This window comes from Medicago sativa, chromosome 5 (assembly GCF_051527215.1).
Source record: "Medicago sativa cultivar Bolivia chromosome 5, Bolivia_mono, whole genome shotgun sequence".
Taxonomy (NCBI): Eukaryota; Viridiplantae; Streptophyta; class Magnoliopsida; order Fabales; family Fabaceae; genus Medicago; species Medicago sativa.
In genome coordinates, this window is record NC_140753.1 from 67366571 (window position 1) to 67382876 (window position 16306).

The window sequence follows — 16306 nt, forward strand, 5'->3', positions numbered from 1 at the left end:
TAATAAGGACCGAAGGGAGTAATAGATTTTTGGCTTAATTGCATGTTTGATCCCTTATGTTTATTTTAGGTATCAAGTTGGTCCCTTATGTTTTAAAAGTTTCATGTTGGTTCCTTACGCTTTAAAAGTTTCAAGTTGAAACTTTTAAAACCTAAAATAAACATAAGGGATCTGAAGATAAAATTTTTTTTGGGAAATGTTAACTTGTGCCCTCAAGGCACAAGTTAATGATTCAAATAGGGAAATAATTTATTGAAATGTGTGTATTTAATTTAATCTTTAACTTTTTAATCAATTAAATGCATAAACTTTTATAGAATATTTCTTCTTTTAGATTTTTTAACATGTGCCCTAAGGGCATAAGTTAATACGGCCCAAAAAATTTACACTGAGGAAATTACAAAAGTACCCCATTTTAAACAAATTTCCAATTGGCCCACCCTTCCTATTCATCTTCTTTCACTGATTCACTCAGGCTTCCAATTCCCCTTAACGCAAAAAGGCTTCTCAGATTCTCAAACCCCTTTCTCTCTCACTCTCTGTTTCGCTCTCAAAAAATCTTTCTCTTCTCACTCATTGTCTCTGTTTTTTCCAATTGGGAGTTAAAGGTAATTTATTTGCCCATGTTGATTTTAGAATTGAAATGTGTTTTCTTGATTGTTGTTTTTTCTTGTTGATTCTTAATATTACTATGTTTGATTGTTATTAAAGGTAATTTATTAAGTTTGATTCTTTTTTTTTCTTTCTGATTTTTAATATTCTAATACAATATGCATTCACTTTTCCTAATATAATATGCATTCACTTTTTTCTTCTTGCACTTGTTTTCTATACTTGTTTAATTTATACTTTTTTAGATTAATTAATCTATATTCTTGTTTAAAAAATTTTCTGCTAAGTGCTTATCATAACATAAATTTTGTTTATATATCAGAGTTTATTTTTCTGGTCCATCCAAGATATGTTTTATAGCTGTGCCACTGTGGATTTGAACACAAGACACTCATCAGATAAAGACATCTAATAATTTGTCAATGATGAAGTTGTAAAAAAATTATAAATAACTTACCAATAATGATGTAGGAAGAAACCCGAAACAGGCAAAAGATAAAGCCACCCACCAAATTTATCCCCTAAAAGAAAAAGATAGAGACCGAGACCAACCACATTATATTCTTTGTCTCAATCGACATAACCCACAAATCATATCATTTCATCAACCAAATCAAATCAAAAAACAAAAACATAACAAAACAAAACAATTCCCTCTTAATCCCTTATGTCTAATCCCACTGCAGAAACCATCACCCCTCTTCTACCACAAACCAACGATCACCTTCAAGAAAACCCAATCCCAGACCCAATTCCACAAAATGGAACAGTTTCTGGAGCAGTATTCAATATATCAACAACCATGGTGGGTGCTGGAATCATGTCCATTCCGGCAACGATGAAAGTTCTTGGTATAATTCCGGGGTTATTGGTGATCGTGTTGGTGGCAGTTATAACTGATTTAACTGTTGAGTTTATGTTGAGGTGTACAAGTTCTGGTAAAGCAGTTACGTATGCTGGTATGGTGGGAGAGAGTTTTGGTTCTGTTGGATCTCTTGCTGTTAAGATTTGTGTTATTACCACTAATCTTGGTGTTCTTATCGTCTATTTTATTATTCTTGGTATGTTTTTCTTTGCTTTAGTCTAAATTAAATTTGGCATAAAGTTCATCATGATTCTTGATTTGTTTATATAGTTTTATCATATAATTGTAAAGTACATGAATATATGTTGGTTTAAGTTTGCAGCTTAATTTTAACTAGTTAGGATTTTCCCATTATATATACTTTCAGTAAACCACTAAACTACTCTAAACATGGTAGAACATTCTCAAATAGATTGTTAATTATATTAAACTATTAAATAGTTAACTTGATTCTCATATTTAACTACTAATCAATTAAGTCCTATATTTTAAGGACACTGGATTCCCTGTCGTAGTTAGTTCACACAGTTTCACGTTGTAATGAATCTCAACCGTTGATTTGAGATCGGCTGGTTCAAATTTAAATTTGACGTTATGCAGTAATATGATCTCAGCCACCGATTTAAGAACAAACAGTCCCAATCTATTACAACGTTCTTCTGTTTTTAATTCAATAATTTAACCATTTACCATCAATTTAGTACCTATATTTAAGGATCTACACCAATTTAGCCCATGTCATCAATTTTTTTTTAGGGGTTCTAGATCATCAATTATATAAGTTATTTATATGCTTGTTGATCTTATAGACAAACATATGTGATTATTATAAATAAATGTAAAAGATGACAAATGGATTCTTGGCATTAGTTGTCAGGATAGGCTGAGCCAATCTATTCTGTTCAAAAAAAAAAATTGGTACAAGTCCATTATTGTATCTGTTATTATAGACTTATTTTAAGCAACATTTTTTAAAGTTTGGTAAAACATATATTGGATTAATTAAAGGTCTATTCTGTATTTATATTTTTAATATAATATTTGGACTTAACCAGTCACTTTGCTTTAATAGGAGATGTGCTATGTGGAAATGATATCAATGGTGACACACATTTAGGTATTCTACAGCAATGGTTTGGCATCCACTGGTGGACATGTCGTGCTTTTGCTCTTCTTATAGTTGCACTTTTCATAATGCTTCCCCTAGTTATGTTACGCCGTGTAGGTACAGGCATTTAATTAATTTACCAAGTTATTAAACTCTTCATCTTATCTTAATCAAGTAACATTAATTCAGAGCAATTCTTTTTTTAACAGATTCACTCAAGTATAGTTCTGCTTTATCAATCCTACTAGCATTGGTTTTTGTTGTAATATGCTCCTCAATGGCATCACATGCATTATGGTCCGGGAAAACTCAGTCTGTGAGAATACTACCCGATTTCTCTCAAGTCACTACCCTTGATCTTTTCACCACCGTCCCTATTTTTGTCACAGGGTTTGGGTTCCATGTCAATGGTTAGTTTCATGACATCAATATTATCACACTACATGTGCCATATGATTATAGCATAAAATATACCATTTAACATCAATGTTTAAGTATAATTTTAGTCCTATAAACATATCAATTTTTGTTTTTGTCCCTAAAATAATTTCCTTTAAACTTTTAACTCTACATATTTCCGGTTACCCTCATCGCTTAACTATTGTTACATCTGTTTAACAGAAGTGTGAAAGAATATGCAGTAAAAAATTTCTTTATAATATTAAACTTACAAATGATTTATTATTGCAGTTCATCCCATTAGAGCAGAGCTTGTAAAACCAACAGACATGAGTATTGCTGTGCGACTTTCATTGTTAATATGCGTAACCATTTACTTTGCTATCGGCTTCTTTGGATACCTATTGTTCGGGGAGTCGATCATGCCGGACGTATTGATAAACTTCGACCAAAACTCCGATTCAAGCATCGGTCGATTGCTAGACGATGTTGTTCGGCTAAGCTACGCGCTCCATCTCGCACTTGTGTTCCCTATCATGAACTATTCCTTGAGGGCCAACATAGACGAACTATTATTCTCAAAGAAAAATAAGCCTCCTTTGGCCTTGGATACCCCTAGATTTGTGTCACTCACTCTTGTTTTGCTAGCATTCACATATTTGTTAGCTGTGGCCATTCCAAATGTTTGGTACTTTTTTCAGTTTTTGGGATCCACTACCATTCCTTGCCTCTCATTCCTCTTCCCTGCTGCAATTATTCTAAGGTATTCTATCAATTTGTCACCTCTTTTATATGACGTGTTAATTTGATTAATTGATCTAGAAATATTGAGTAAATCATCAAAATGGTTCTCGACTTTGCAAGACTGTGACAAGTTAGTTGCTAAGAAAATTCATATTTGAAAGATCGTTAGGTATTGTCGCATATTATAATTTCAGTCATATAGATTACATTGAAAAAATTCTAACTTGTCACACGATTTGCAAAAACGAGGATTCTTAATAATATTTAGTCTTAGTTTTAAACTAAGATAATTTTCATGATTTATTTTATAAATATTTGATTTCTAACTCTTGTCCTAATATTTTTTGGGCACAGGGATAGGCATGACATATCAAAAAGAAAAGATCAAGTAATAGCAATAGTGGTGATGATTTTGGCTGTTGGGACAAGTGGAATTGCTATATGGACCAATTTGTATGGTTCTAGTGCTTGACTACAAGTGTTTTGAGGGCATCCTGATTCAGTTCTACAAGAGTCCAGGATCTGAATAATACTTGTGTATATGAAGTTATGCAAATAGTGTATAACTTGATTTGATGTCCTTGAATTCTCTTATTGTTTCCATCTTGTACAAATTACAATGTTATATATTACTGGCACTGGTCATTGTTCAGGTCCCGTTATGGATCTATAGACTAAATTGAAAAATTATATGAAAAGGAATCTATAGAAAAAGGAGTTGAAGAATCTCAAAAGAGGATCAAAAGTCAAAACAATTCACATGAAAATTGGAAACTTACCTTGACAAGCAAGTAACACCATAGAATTTGGCTCCTCCTGAGTAACTAAAGTGAGTAGACTAATGATTATTACTTCAACAAATGTATGATTTGTTATTATATACTTGCGATATTTTTCTTTGATTTTAAATAAATCGTTGATAGTACTCTACCTTCTAAAGAGAAAACATGGAGTGTTTCTGCTATGGGATTCTATGTAGTGTTTTTTAGGAGCCATATACATAACAATAACATTTAATTTCAGTGTCTCAGAATAGAACTACCTCCAATAGAGAGAACTACGAGAAGCCTAAGAAAAAAAATTAAGCCCCATACGCGGGGAGCGGTTATGGTGCATAAGGAAATCCTTATGCACCGTGCATAAGTCCCAGCACATTAACCATTTTGCAGTGGAAATGGTTTCTGTGAGTTGGACTCCAAAACCATTTTGTTGTGGAAATGGTTTCTGTGAATTGTACTCCAAAACTATTAGATGTACTTAATGGTTTCCTTGATCCTAATTCAAACGCCACAAACTCTTTCACTTTCTTCGCTCCCACTGATTCTTCACTCTTCGCACCATTTTCATCATCAGATTCCCCAAAAAACTTCTTCTATTCCTCCTCTCATAGCCGAAGATGATTTCAGCGACAGCGATGACGAAACCTGCTCGTTGTCATCCACGTCATCGGAATCCGAAGACGATGATGAAGAAGAAGAAGAAAATAGATCGGGTCAATATTTCCGATTAAAAGGCTCTGGCAACGGTGATGGATTTCTACGCAGTTGTCGTCGTAGCATTACCGATATATTTTCGCTATCGGAAATCGCCAACAGCAAAAACGTTGTGAAGCTTTGGGATACGATAGGGTTTTCCATCGGAGGGATATTCCGATGCGGAGGCTCTTGCGCCGGCGCCGGTGGATCTGGAAGCGGTGGTGCAGAAGAAGAAGAAGAAGAGTAGTAGAGTTTCGTTGATGGAGAAATCTGAAGCGTTGGATGGAGTGAGAAAGTGTGAAACTGTAGCCGTTGGATTGAAAGAGCACATAAGTGAAATCTGATGGTTGTGAAGTCCTTATGCATGGTGCATAAGGAAATGACTTATGCACCATAACTTTTGCCATAAGCGAGTTTACATAAGAGCATGTTGACTTTGAATGGTTTATTTATGGGTTTCTTGCAACATTCTTAGTAAACTCATGCTCGCTTGCATCTGAATTGTTATCAAGAATTTGAATCGGAAACATAAATGAACATGTCCTTTGTGGAGAACGAAAGAAGAAATCTAGAATGATATCAATTCATATGCACAGATCGAACATATGAAGATCAAAACAGAAAACATATTGGATCAAACAAAACCTTATTTTATTTTATTTTTTCTAATATGAAGAAAGATGCATAGAAAGCGAAGGTTGCAGCTTGAACTTGTGTTGGGAAATGTTAACACAACTTGAACAAAAAGATGATGAACATGAATATGATAATGGCCACACAGACAATTTCAAGCTATAAGTTTTATTCACCCCACCAGTTTAAGCAGATAAAATGTGATAGAGATAATTGTGAATTCTCTAGTTAAGGATACTTTGGAGTTAATTCAACACTTACTTCAAGTTTATCGATCCATGGTTGTTTACAAAATAAAGTTTTGTCAATTATACTAGAGAAAAGACAGAATAATTTTGCCAAATTTTTTGGATCATCAAAGCTAGGATTTTGTATACTTTAAAATATACAAAGTGTCTTTATTAATAGAGAAACTCATGATAGTATTCACACAAAAAAAACTCATGTTAGTTAGTAAGCAAAGGAAAACAACTTTTCACGACTTTTTATTCTTTTTTCGGATTAGGCTCATATCTGATAGTGAGTGGACTTTGTTTGCAAAGGTACGGACTAAGACAATGTGTTGCATTCTGCACAAGTGTACCTTTGCAACAATCAATCATCGAATGATCAGTATCACACGACGTTCCGTGAATCACGTCGAGAATCTCTCAATGACTATGATGTAATTTATTCTAATTCACGTGAAATCTTGAGGGTGTGCTGCTACACACCCTGAGCCCAGCGTGGGTCCACCCTTGTCCAAAACCTACACAATTGTTGGCTTTTAAACTTTTTATTTGTTAGAAATAACTAATAAAGGTTTCAAATGACCGAACACCTAAATATGAACCCCATGTAGCGAGGTTTCACCCAAGAAAACAATCACCGGCCATCTGACGTCTTCTTTCAAATTTAATCATTATTACATATTACCATTCACTAAATATTTCTTCTAAACAATATTTTGAAAATATCTCACAAACCAAGAAAACAATCACTGACCATCTGACGTCTTTATTCAAATTTAATCCTTATTACTTCCTCCGTTTTAAAATACGTGTCGCAATTTTACAATGTGCACTATTCAAATAACTTAATTTTACCATATTTTTTAACTAATACATAAATACAAATGTTAGCATGTAAGATGTTTGATTTGTCTCGATGAATATTTTTAAAATATCAAATTTTTATAATTTTTTATTATATATAATTAAAGATATTAATGGTCAAAGTTGCGTATTGACATGTATGCAGTGGTCGATTGCGACATATATTTTGAAATGGATATAGTACATATTAGTATATTACCATTAACTAAATATTTCTTCTAAACAATATTTTAGAAATATCTCACAGAAATGGCACAGAAAAAATCGTGATGAATTGCATCATGATTTTGATACTGTATTATAAAGCAAAACAAAAGTAACAAAAAATAGAATATGAACTTGAAATGGTAGTAAAACAATCAAGATAATACTAGTACAACGAGACTTCTATAGCCAATGATAATAACTAATTCTTAACAAATGTAATTAATTTATAACTTTGAGAGGGATGCTAGTAACATTCTCTCTAACACTTACTTTCTTATTTGATGAAATCATATATGTCTCACGTTTTATCATGAGTTTGTTGCTGCTTTGTATGATATTAAATGGAACTTGTTAGGATTTGGAGTGTGGAGTTGCATCATACTCTTAAAAGAAAATAATTGTTTTGCTGATTTTTTTCACAAAAAAGGATACTCTGTGTTTGGATTGAGGGTTTAGAAGGGGAAGGAACGGAAGACTCACTTTTATTTTTTAAATTACGAATAATGTAAAATGTTTTTTTAAAATAAATTAAGTGTTTTTGAAGTATTATATGATCAATTTTCATGCTATTTTTTTTGACATTTATCATTTTTTTTTAAAATATTATATGATCATTTATCATGTTAATTCAATTTTCTAAAATTTATTTTATAAAGTCCGTAATTTAAAAAATAAAAGTAAACCATCATCTCTCTTCCCTCCTAAACCTTTCATCCAAACACACCCTAAAGATTGTTCCAAGTGAAGCTTGCTATACTTCAAGAATCTCCTTCTCTAAGAATTAATTGTTTTTCTGTTTCTTTTTTCTTCCTATTCAAAACAATATGTCATATTATGATTTTATTTTCTTCTCCTCTTTATTTTTTCTTGAATCCATTCACCTTAAATTTATTTCTATAAAAAAAAATCATTTTATTTTTGGGGCATAGTAATTAAATTCAAATAATCATAACTAATACAGCAACATTGATGTCAATACGACCAAATGTTTTTCTTAAAATAAAAATACGGACCAAATGTTGATATCAATATAAATAATTGAATTTTTGAATATTTGAACGTATCTATTTGTATGCATCATCAATGTTTAATTATTTTACGCATACATTCAGTGATGCGTTATCATATCATTTACTCCCTCCATTCATTTTCTTTTGATGTTTTAGAGTTTCAATTATATTCCAAAACTTTTGATGTTTTAGTGAATTTATTATTGTTTTCTCAAGTTTACCCTTGTTGGAAAACACCATAAACTATTAAAGTAGTTGTGACATTTGGTTTATCACATGTGAATTTAATGATAAATAAAGACATTTTAGTCAAAAACACAGAAATATTTATTTATCCTTTATTATAAAAGTTAGACTTGCTTGGCTACCATGTTTGCCCTAATTCACCATATTTTGCCCTAATGCCTAGCATTTTTCCCTCCTGAACAAGTACTAATTGCTACTTTAATCTCACCCGTTCAAACTCTATTTTCACACTTGATCACACACGTTGATTGAAACTCTAAAAATGTTCCCTCATATAACTTCGTTAATGCAATTGAAGACATGTTAAATGCTAATCAATTCGTTCAACAATCCCCTACACTAATTGCTAATCAAAAATCATAAACATCCATTAAAACGAACTTATATCAATTGGTCACGAAAAACTTAATACACGGAGAAGTTAATTAACTATGCTATATATTCTATATATCAAATATGCTCCAATAACAAAAAATAACCATATATAATATATTAAACACATTTTTCACGCTAAATGGAAAAGCTTTGCATCAATATGCACATACAATTTAACAACAAATATTGCATCACGAAAAAAATTGATGCAGTATATTTTTTGGTAAATTTTCTGTTTCCATTCTTTGCGGTAATGACACTTTTTTTGATGCCCTCCGTTTTTATTTATGATGTGACTTAAGATCGAGCAGTGTAGTGCTATGTGCAATTTTGTTAACAAGTATTCAATTTTATTTTCGTATAGGAATTGCTTTTAATTGCTTTTAATCTCGCCCGTTGATTAAATCTCTGTTCTCAAAATCATCGTTTTCTATCATAGGACTTACTTAATGTTAATTAAAAATGAATAACACACTTTTATTGCAATTAAAACGAATGACACACTGTTAATGGCAATAATTGTCGTAGTTAATGGCTTGAAATCGTAGTTAATGTCAATTGAAAACTTTAAACTTGCATATTTTCGTATAGGAATTGCTTTTGATTGCTTTTCGGCATTATGCACTAATTACTCTACCAATTACTACCTATTAAAATCAATTATGACGCACTTATATCAATTGGTCACGAAAAAATTAATACACGGGGAAGTTGATCGAATATGCTATATACGCTATATATCAAACATGCTCCAATAACAAAAAATAACCACGAAAAAATATGTTAAACACATTTGTCACGCTATATAGAAAAGCTTTGCAAAGTCATCGTTTTGCACATAGTCCTGAACTGCTTGATAGGAATTGCTTTTATGCATTATGCACTAATTCCTCTACTAATTACGCCCTATTAAAAGCAATTATGACGTGGTAATCGCACAAATCGAATTACTGATTTTATGGCTGCAATATCTTTAATTGCTTTAATCGCCCTAATAATATCCCTATTAAAAGCATTTATTCAATTTTATGCTAATCAATTACTATTGCTCTAATTGCTTTTATGGCTGCAATGAATAGTAATTATTACCAATAGAAGACTATGATCATTCACATTTGAAACTAACAAAGAGAATTGCCAATTACCTATTTAAATACCACTTAGTTGTGCGAATACAACCATTCTCTACTTTAAGCAAATTTAAGCAAATATAACTCTTTCTTCCACTTGCTAATATGGCAAACATTTTCACCCCCATTTCAGCTGTGACAACAGGTGGAAAGAAGGATTTGAAGTTGATTGTCTGTGTGGCCCATATATGGTTGATCCGTGATAAGGAAAATCTAGATGATATTATCTTCATGAACATGATATTGGTTGATGAGAAGGTATATTATATAAATCGATTGTATAAATAAATGATCCTTTTTTCAAGTTGTCACTATGATAACATATACTATGGTTTATATTTGATGACATGTTATTTTTTGTTTAGCGTGGACGGATCCATGTCACTGTTCGTAAGTTCCTGGTGCCAACGATTCAAAGAATGGTTGAAGAAGGAGGAACATATAAGCTAGAGAATGTCATGGTAGGATTTAATGAGGGGACTTACAAACTCTTGCCACACAAGCACAAACTTAACATGTCGGCAAATGCGAGATTTACTAAGGTGAATGCAAGCAATTTGCCTCAGAACATGTTTGAATTCATGTCTTTCAAAGACATTTTGATAAGATTGAAGATTGGAGTTCCAATTATGCTTTTGATAAATATTGATCTAAAGTTAGGATTATGCAATGGAACAAGGTTAACCATAACCAGAATGGGAAAATTTGTACTTGAAGCAAAGGTTATATCTGGAAGTAACATCGGTGAAAAAGTTTTCATACCCAGGTTATCTCTTCAACCGTCTGATATTAAAATTCCATTCAAATTTCAGATAAGACAATTTCCAATATCTGTTTCATTTGCCATGACAATCAACAAAAGTCAAGGGCAATCACTTAAAAATGTTGGTATTTATTTGTCGAGTCCTGTATTCTCGCATGGTCAATTGTACGTTGCAATTTCCAGAGTCACTTCAAAACAAGGTTTGAAAATACTAATCGTTGATGGAGATGGAGAGAGCACTGATACGACCTCAAATGTTGTTTATCACGAAGTCTTTCGTAATGTATCTTGATGGTTAATGTTCAAACCTTTTTGTTATGTATGCTACCATTTCGGCAATGTATGGTTACATTATTTTCATTGATTCGATTACCTTCTACGTGGTAGGACCCGTGCGGTAGAATGGGTCATTGGTCTAGTATACTTTAATTACTCCTTAAAACTTGTGCTAAGACCTAAAACATCAAAAGAAAAGGAATGTAGGGAGTAATAAACATTTTTTTAGGGATCATTTAATAAACAATACACCATTGAATTCTTGTGTAAAATAAATTTACATTTATAGAAATTAAACTCATATTTGTATATACTCTCTCTGTTGTTAATTATAAGCAAATTTGACTTTTTAGGTTCATTTAATTAATGATGTATGTGGTTCATATTGTGGATCACATTCATCATTAATTAAATTAACCTAAAAAGTTAAATTTGCTTATAATTGGCAACGGAGGGAGTACACATTTATTAATTAAAAAATAGTTACTATTCATTAAAAGAACCTTTCAATTTAATTAAAAGGCATTATTGAAATGGATGAACATTTTATCTTGTTTGTATAATATAATTTATTTTCCTAAAGATGTGATGCTTTAAAGTAGAGTGAAGACTCCATTTAGTCCATATCTTTTCCATCTACTTTAATTAGTTAGAGACTAATTCGTATTAAAGGCTAATTTATTATTTTTTGCCATTTATTAAGTTGAACCGCGAGAAAATTACAATTATCAAATTTATTCTTCACTTTTAAAAATATTATGAAAAATATTTTAAAGGAAAAAACATTAATATAGTTTTCAAATTTATAGCAATTGGTCAAAACATGCCAACTATTGTTTGTTAAAAATATATTTTTACTATTAAGAGAATGACATACCACAAATGAGAGAAAGGCAACAACATTAGATGACTCATCCCTAAAACCCACTTTTCCATCCACATACATTGAGATTTGAGTGTGTTCCAATTCGTCACATTTTCACTTTCTGTCTTCATGCATCGAACGACTAGAAATAAACCATTCCAACCTGTCACAAAATCACACACTATTTTTTCATAAACAACAACAACAAAATCACCTGTCACAAACCCCACTTCAATTTACAAAACAACCCTCATCAACTCTTCCTTCACACACCCCTCACTCTTCTATTCATAAATGGTATTATTGTCTTTCAACATCTCCAATAATTCAAAACAAAAGTCCTATAAAACCCAACCTTCGCACGTTGTTGTAAAAAACAACAAAAAACTACAAAACTTTCTCATATTTTTTCCACCTTTGTCGCTGGGATATCTCCGATGACCGGATCAAATACACCTCTCTTATCAGGTTCCAAGGTTTCTACCGAGCCAGCGACTGTCTCCGGTGCGGTGTTTAATGTCGCGACGAGCATAATTGGCGCCGGGATTATGTCACTTCCAGCAACTCTAAAGGTTCTTGGTGTGATTCCAGGGTTTGTTTTGATTCTGGTGATTGCTTTATTGGCTGAAATATCGGTGGAGTTTTTGATGAGGTTTACACATTCCGGTGAAACGACGACGTATTCTGGTGTCATGAGAGAAGCTTTTGGACCTCTAGGAGCTGTGGCAACTCAACTTTGCGTTGTGATTACTAATCTTGGGTGTTTAATTATGTACTTGATTATTATTGGTAAGTAAGAATCGACTTTCTAATGTTTATATTAGCAGTTTAATCATTAAAACAAAGTGCAACAAAAAACATGAAAAAAAAGTGTAAAACTTAGATTTTGAGTTTGATGAATGAAATATCTAAAAAATAAAGTACTCAAAATCTGAGTTGTTTAATGATCGGTCAAGATCTATAACTGCGTGATTACACAAATTTCATGAATGCACAGAATTTGATACTAAAAGTATTTTAAAACGGATTTCATGTGGTAACTCACGGAGTTAGTGATATTGATCCTCTGAACACTATTATAAGCAAAAATTGACATTTTAGATTCATTCAACAAATGACGTATGTGGTCTTAAACATAGCCCACATACATCATTTATTGAATGAACTTATAAATGTGCATATAATTTATTCTTTCAAAAAAAAAAAAATGTGCATATAATTTTGGCTAAATGTGTGATAAGTTTGTTTTTTATTTTTTGCTATGTACCAAAAGTTCTGAATTTGTGTATTATTTGATGTACTATACAGCGGATGTACTTTCTGGAAATCAACCTGAAGGAGAAGTACATTTGGGTATTTTGCAACAATGGTTTGGAATTCATTGGTGGAATTCACGTGAATTTGCTTTGTTCATTACCTTAATATTCATTTTGCTTCCATTGGTATTGTACCGTCGTGTAGGTTAGTACCAAGTTAATTAATTATTATATGTACTTAAATTTGATCTTATTTAGGATCATTAAAAATGTTACACTTTTTTACTATGGTTACAATACTAAAATTTGATGTTATTTATTGTTTATTACAGAGTCATTGAAATTTAGTTCTGCAGTATCAACTCTTCTTGCTGTAGCATTTGTTACAACATGTTCTGTTTTGGCAATTGTTGCACTTGCGGAAGGAAAAACACAAACACCAAGATTGGTTCCTCGTTTGGACCATCAAACATCTTTCTTTGATCTTTTCACTGCAGTTCCTGTCATAGTCACAGCCTACACATTTCATTTTAATGGTAATTTTGTTACACATTTCATTTTAATGGTAATTTTGATTTAGTTAATTTGCATTAGTGATTTAGGGATGAAAATTGGACAGGGCGGTGGGGTGATTAGTGATCTCTTGCTGTCCACTTTGTCCGATTTGTATCCCTAAATTAGATTTGATGAATAGTCTGATAAAAATTTGTAGATTAGGAATCACGCATTCACGCAGTTAGTACATTGGTGACCATTGGATCAAGATCGGACGATCCATACTGAAAGCGTGATATTTAATATTTTTAAAAAACTAAATTCTGAATTTAAAATGGCCCGTTACCGATGTACAACTACATGAAAGGGGGGTCCGACTGCGGCAAATTCAAATTTGTTAATTTTACTCTAGTACCTATGAAATTGGTAATTTTGAATTTTTATTGCAACTTCTTTGAAGCAACCTTAATTAGAATTTAAAATGCAGAAGATTAATTTTTTTTGCATACAATTGATTTAATGCAGTGCATCCAATTGGGTTTGAACTTGGAAAACCATCAGAAATGACAAAAGCAGTGAGAATAGCACTAATCCTATGTGCACTCATATACTTTTCAATAGGCCTATTTGGTTACCTATTATTTGGTGATGCAACTCAATCAGACATTCTAATCAATTTTGACCACAATGCTGCTGATTCATCATTTGGTTCTTTACTCAATACTTTGGTCCGTTTAAGCTATGCTTTTCATGTTATGCTAGCATTTCCTCTTCTCAATTTCTCTTTGAGAACCAATATTGATGAATTCTTCTTCCCTAAAAGACCTTTGTTAGCAACAGATAATAAGAGATTTGTGTTCCTCACTTTGGTGCTGTTGGTTTTTAGTTACATTGCTGCTGTTGCAATTCCAGATATTTGGTTCATTTTTCAGTTTATGGGATCAACTTCTGCAGTTTGTCTTGCATTTGTCTTCCCTGGTTCTATTGTTCTAAGGTAATTAATCTTGCTCTATGTTTTTTATTTAATTGTAAAAGCTTATTTTAATATCTTGCAAAATAGATTATCTTGACTAAATAATAAATAAGTAATTTTTAATACCTTTTTAATCAAATAGATCTTAAGATTTTTCATCATAAACATGTTTGTGCTTGTACTCATAAATAAACTATTAATCATGCTTCGTCTAATATTTTTTTCCTATCGTCCAAAAATAACAGGGATATTCATGGTATATCAACAAGAAAGGACAAAATTATAGCACTGGTTATGGTTATACTAGCTCTAGTAACAAGTGTGATTGCTATCTCCAACAACATATATAAGCTGTTTTAGTACCATAGGTCACAAATTATGTATTCGATTTTGCCCAGTAACTAGAAATTATATGATTAGATAGAGAAAATTCTAGACGCATGTATGATGGTCGAGGAGCTTGTGTCATCTGCATTATTGTAGTTGTAGATATCATTGATATGTGTATTGTAAAAGTCGTATATCAAAAAAAGTATAGCTATTTAAAATGTAAAATATAAAACATGCATGTATATATTATATGAATTTATCAAGTAACAACTGGAGATAGGTTTAACATAATGGATAATTCACTTTTCTATTAAAATTGTTTTTAATTGAAAAAATCGTGTGGTTGAAAATAAGGTTGACAAACCATATCTTGCAAAAATCTATTGTAATAATGTTCCAAGAAAAATAATGCTATGTATTTATGTAACAAAAAATGATGATGCTATGTAACAAAAAATATTGGTTTAGAACCCATTACTGCGAACAGGCCTTGTAGCCCCTCACTGTCAGAGGTGCAGTATGTTTAATGAGGAAGGAAGTATTGGGTGATTAAAACTAAGGTGTTTACTTTGGTAAAAAAAAAAAAAACTAAGATGTTTACCGTGCGGTTTTGAGATGAAAAATCACCTAAACTATAAAATAGAAAAGTATGTTGTTTGATTTGATTCTGTTGATTTTTAAAATAAAATTTGAATCAAATCAATTAAATCAATGCGGTTTGGTTTGGATCGGTTGGTGTGGTTTTTTTTTGAGACAATACAATTGTTTCGTTTTCAAAATTAAAATATGTTTTTTTGAACAAGCAAAATTAAAATATGTTAAAAAGCTAAAACACGACATTATTTTCAACAATGTTTTAAATTTCATCCAATATTACATTCATTTTCATTCAATAATGTTCTTAATAACATGGACCAAATTAGAAATATGGAAAAAAAAATAAGAAATGCAAAAGACTAAGATTTTACTATTCTCTAAAAGTTCAAGTAGCATATAAATACATTTTTAAAATAAAAAAGCAAGGAAGAAACATAACAAGAGAAAATATATGTCACTTTATAAAAGTTTGCATTGAGTTTCTCGAGTCTATGTGACATATGTTTAATTAGTGTTTTCTTATGTTGCTTTAGATTTGATTAGATGGTAAAATAAAAATCGTAAACCAAATCAAACCATGTGATTGAATAAGAAAATGATTCAAATACATCTAAACTAATTGTGATTTTTTGCGATTTCGGTTTGAACTGATTCAGTTTACGGTTTTTCTATTGAGTTTGTTCAGTTTTGAACACCTCTAATTAAAACCATTTATGCATAATATAAAAGAATTAAACAAAATTTATTTTTAAAATAGTTAAAGGATATGAATATTAGTGTGTATTGTGTGATAAAATATTCTACTCAAAATCATTGTGACTTTTATGCTTAATACTCCCTCCGTTTCAAAATG

The 16306-nt window shown here is 31.4% G+C and overlaps 3 protein-coding genes across 3 annotated transcripts; all 3 read left to right on the forward strand.

The window, feature by feature from the left end:
• The first annotated feature begins 1198 nt into the window (after positions 1-1198).
• Positions 1199-4442, forward strand: LOC146924253 (amino acid transporter AVT6C-like). The gene is made up of 5 exons (XM_085709249.1): positions 1199-1673; positions 2550-2702; positions 2795-2995; positions 3276-3747; positions 4083-4442. The coding sequence occupies exons 1-5, from the start codon at positions 1280-1282 to the stop codon at positions 4198-4200; spliced, it is 1338 nt and encodes a 445-aa protein (XP_085565375.1). The 5' UTR covers positions 1199-1279; the 3' UTR covers positions 4201-4442.
• Positions 4443-10003: 5561 nt separating this feature from the next.
• Positions 10004-10953, forward strand: LOC146924254 (uncharacterized). The gene is made up of 2 exons (XM_085711836.1): positions 10004-10144; positions 10264-10953. Exons 1-2 carry the CDS (start codon positions 10004-10006, stop codon positions 10951-10953), a joined length of 831 nt encoding a protein of 276 aa, XP_085567962.1.
• Positions 10954-12156: 1203 nt separating this feature from the next.
• LOC146924255 (amino acid transporter AVT6C-like) lies at positions 12157-15126 on the forward strand. Its single transcript, XM_085709233.1, has 5 exons — positions 12157-12591; positions 13111-13263; positions 13391-13594; positions 14079-14547; positions 14772-15126. The coding sequence occupies exons 1-5, from the start codon at positions 12240-12242 to the stop codon at positions 14884-14886; spliced, it is 1293 nt and encodes a 430-aa protein (XP_085565359.1). The 5' UTR covers positions 12157-12239; the 3' UTR covers positions 14887-15126.
• The last annotated feature ends 1180 nt before the right edge of the window (positions 15127-16306 follow it).

Bases quoted from the DNA above. Each gene is read 5' to 3' on its own strand.
- LOC146924253 (XM_085709249.1), top strand. From the start codon at position 1,280: ATGTCTAATCCCACTGCAGAAACCATCACCCCTCTTCTACCACAAACC. The intron at 2,703-2,794 runs GTACAGGCATTT...TTTTTTTAACAG, and splicing joins AGTTATGTTACGCCGTGTAG to ATTCACTCAAGTATAGTTCT. The intron at 3,748-4,082 runs GTATTCTATCAA...TTTTGGGCACAG, and splicing joins CCTGCTGCAATTATTCTAAG to GGATAGGCATGACATATCAA.
- LOC146924254 (XM_085711836.1), top strand. From the start codon at position 10,004: ATGGCAAACATTTTCACCCCCATTTCAGCTGTGACAACAGGTGGAAAG. The intron at 10,145-10,263 runs GTTGATGAGAAG...TTTTTTGTTTAG, and splicing joins TCTTCATGAACATGATATTG to CGTGGACGGATCCATGTCAC.
- LOC146924255 (XM_085709233.1), top strand. From the start codon at position 12,240: ATGACCGGATCAAATACACCTCTCTTATCAGGTTCCAAGGTTTCTACC. The intron at 12,592-13,110 runs GTAAGTAAGAAT...TGTACTATACAG, and splicing joins TATGTACTTGATTATTATTG to CGGATGTACTTTCTGGAAAT. The intron at 13,264-13,390 runs GTTAGTACCAAG...TGTTTATTACAG, and splicing joins GGTATTGTACCGTCGTGTAG to AGTCATTGAAATTTAGTTCT.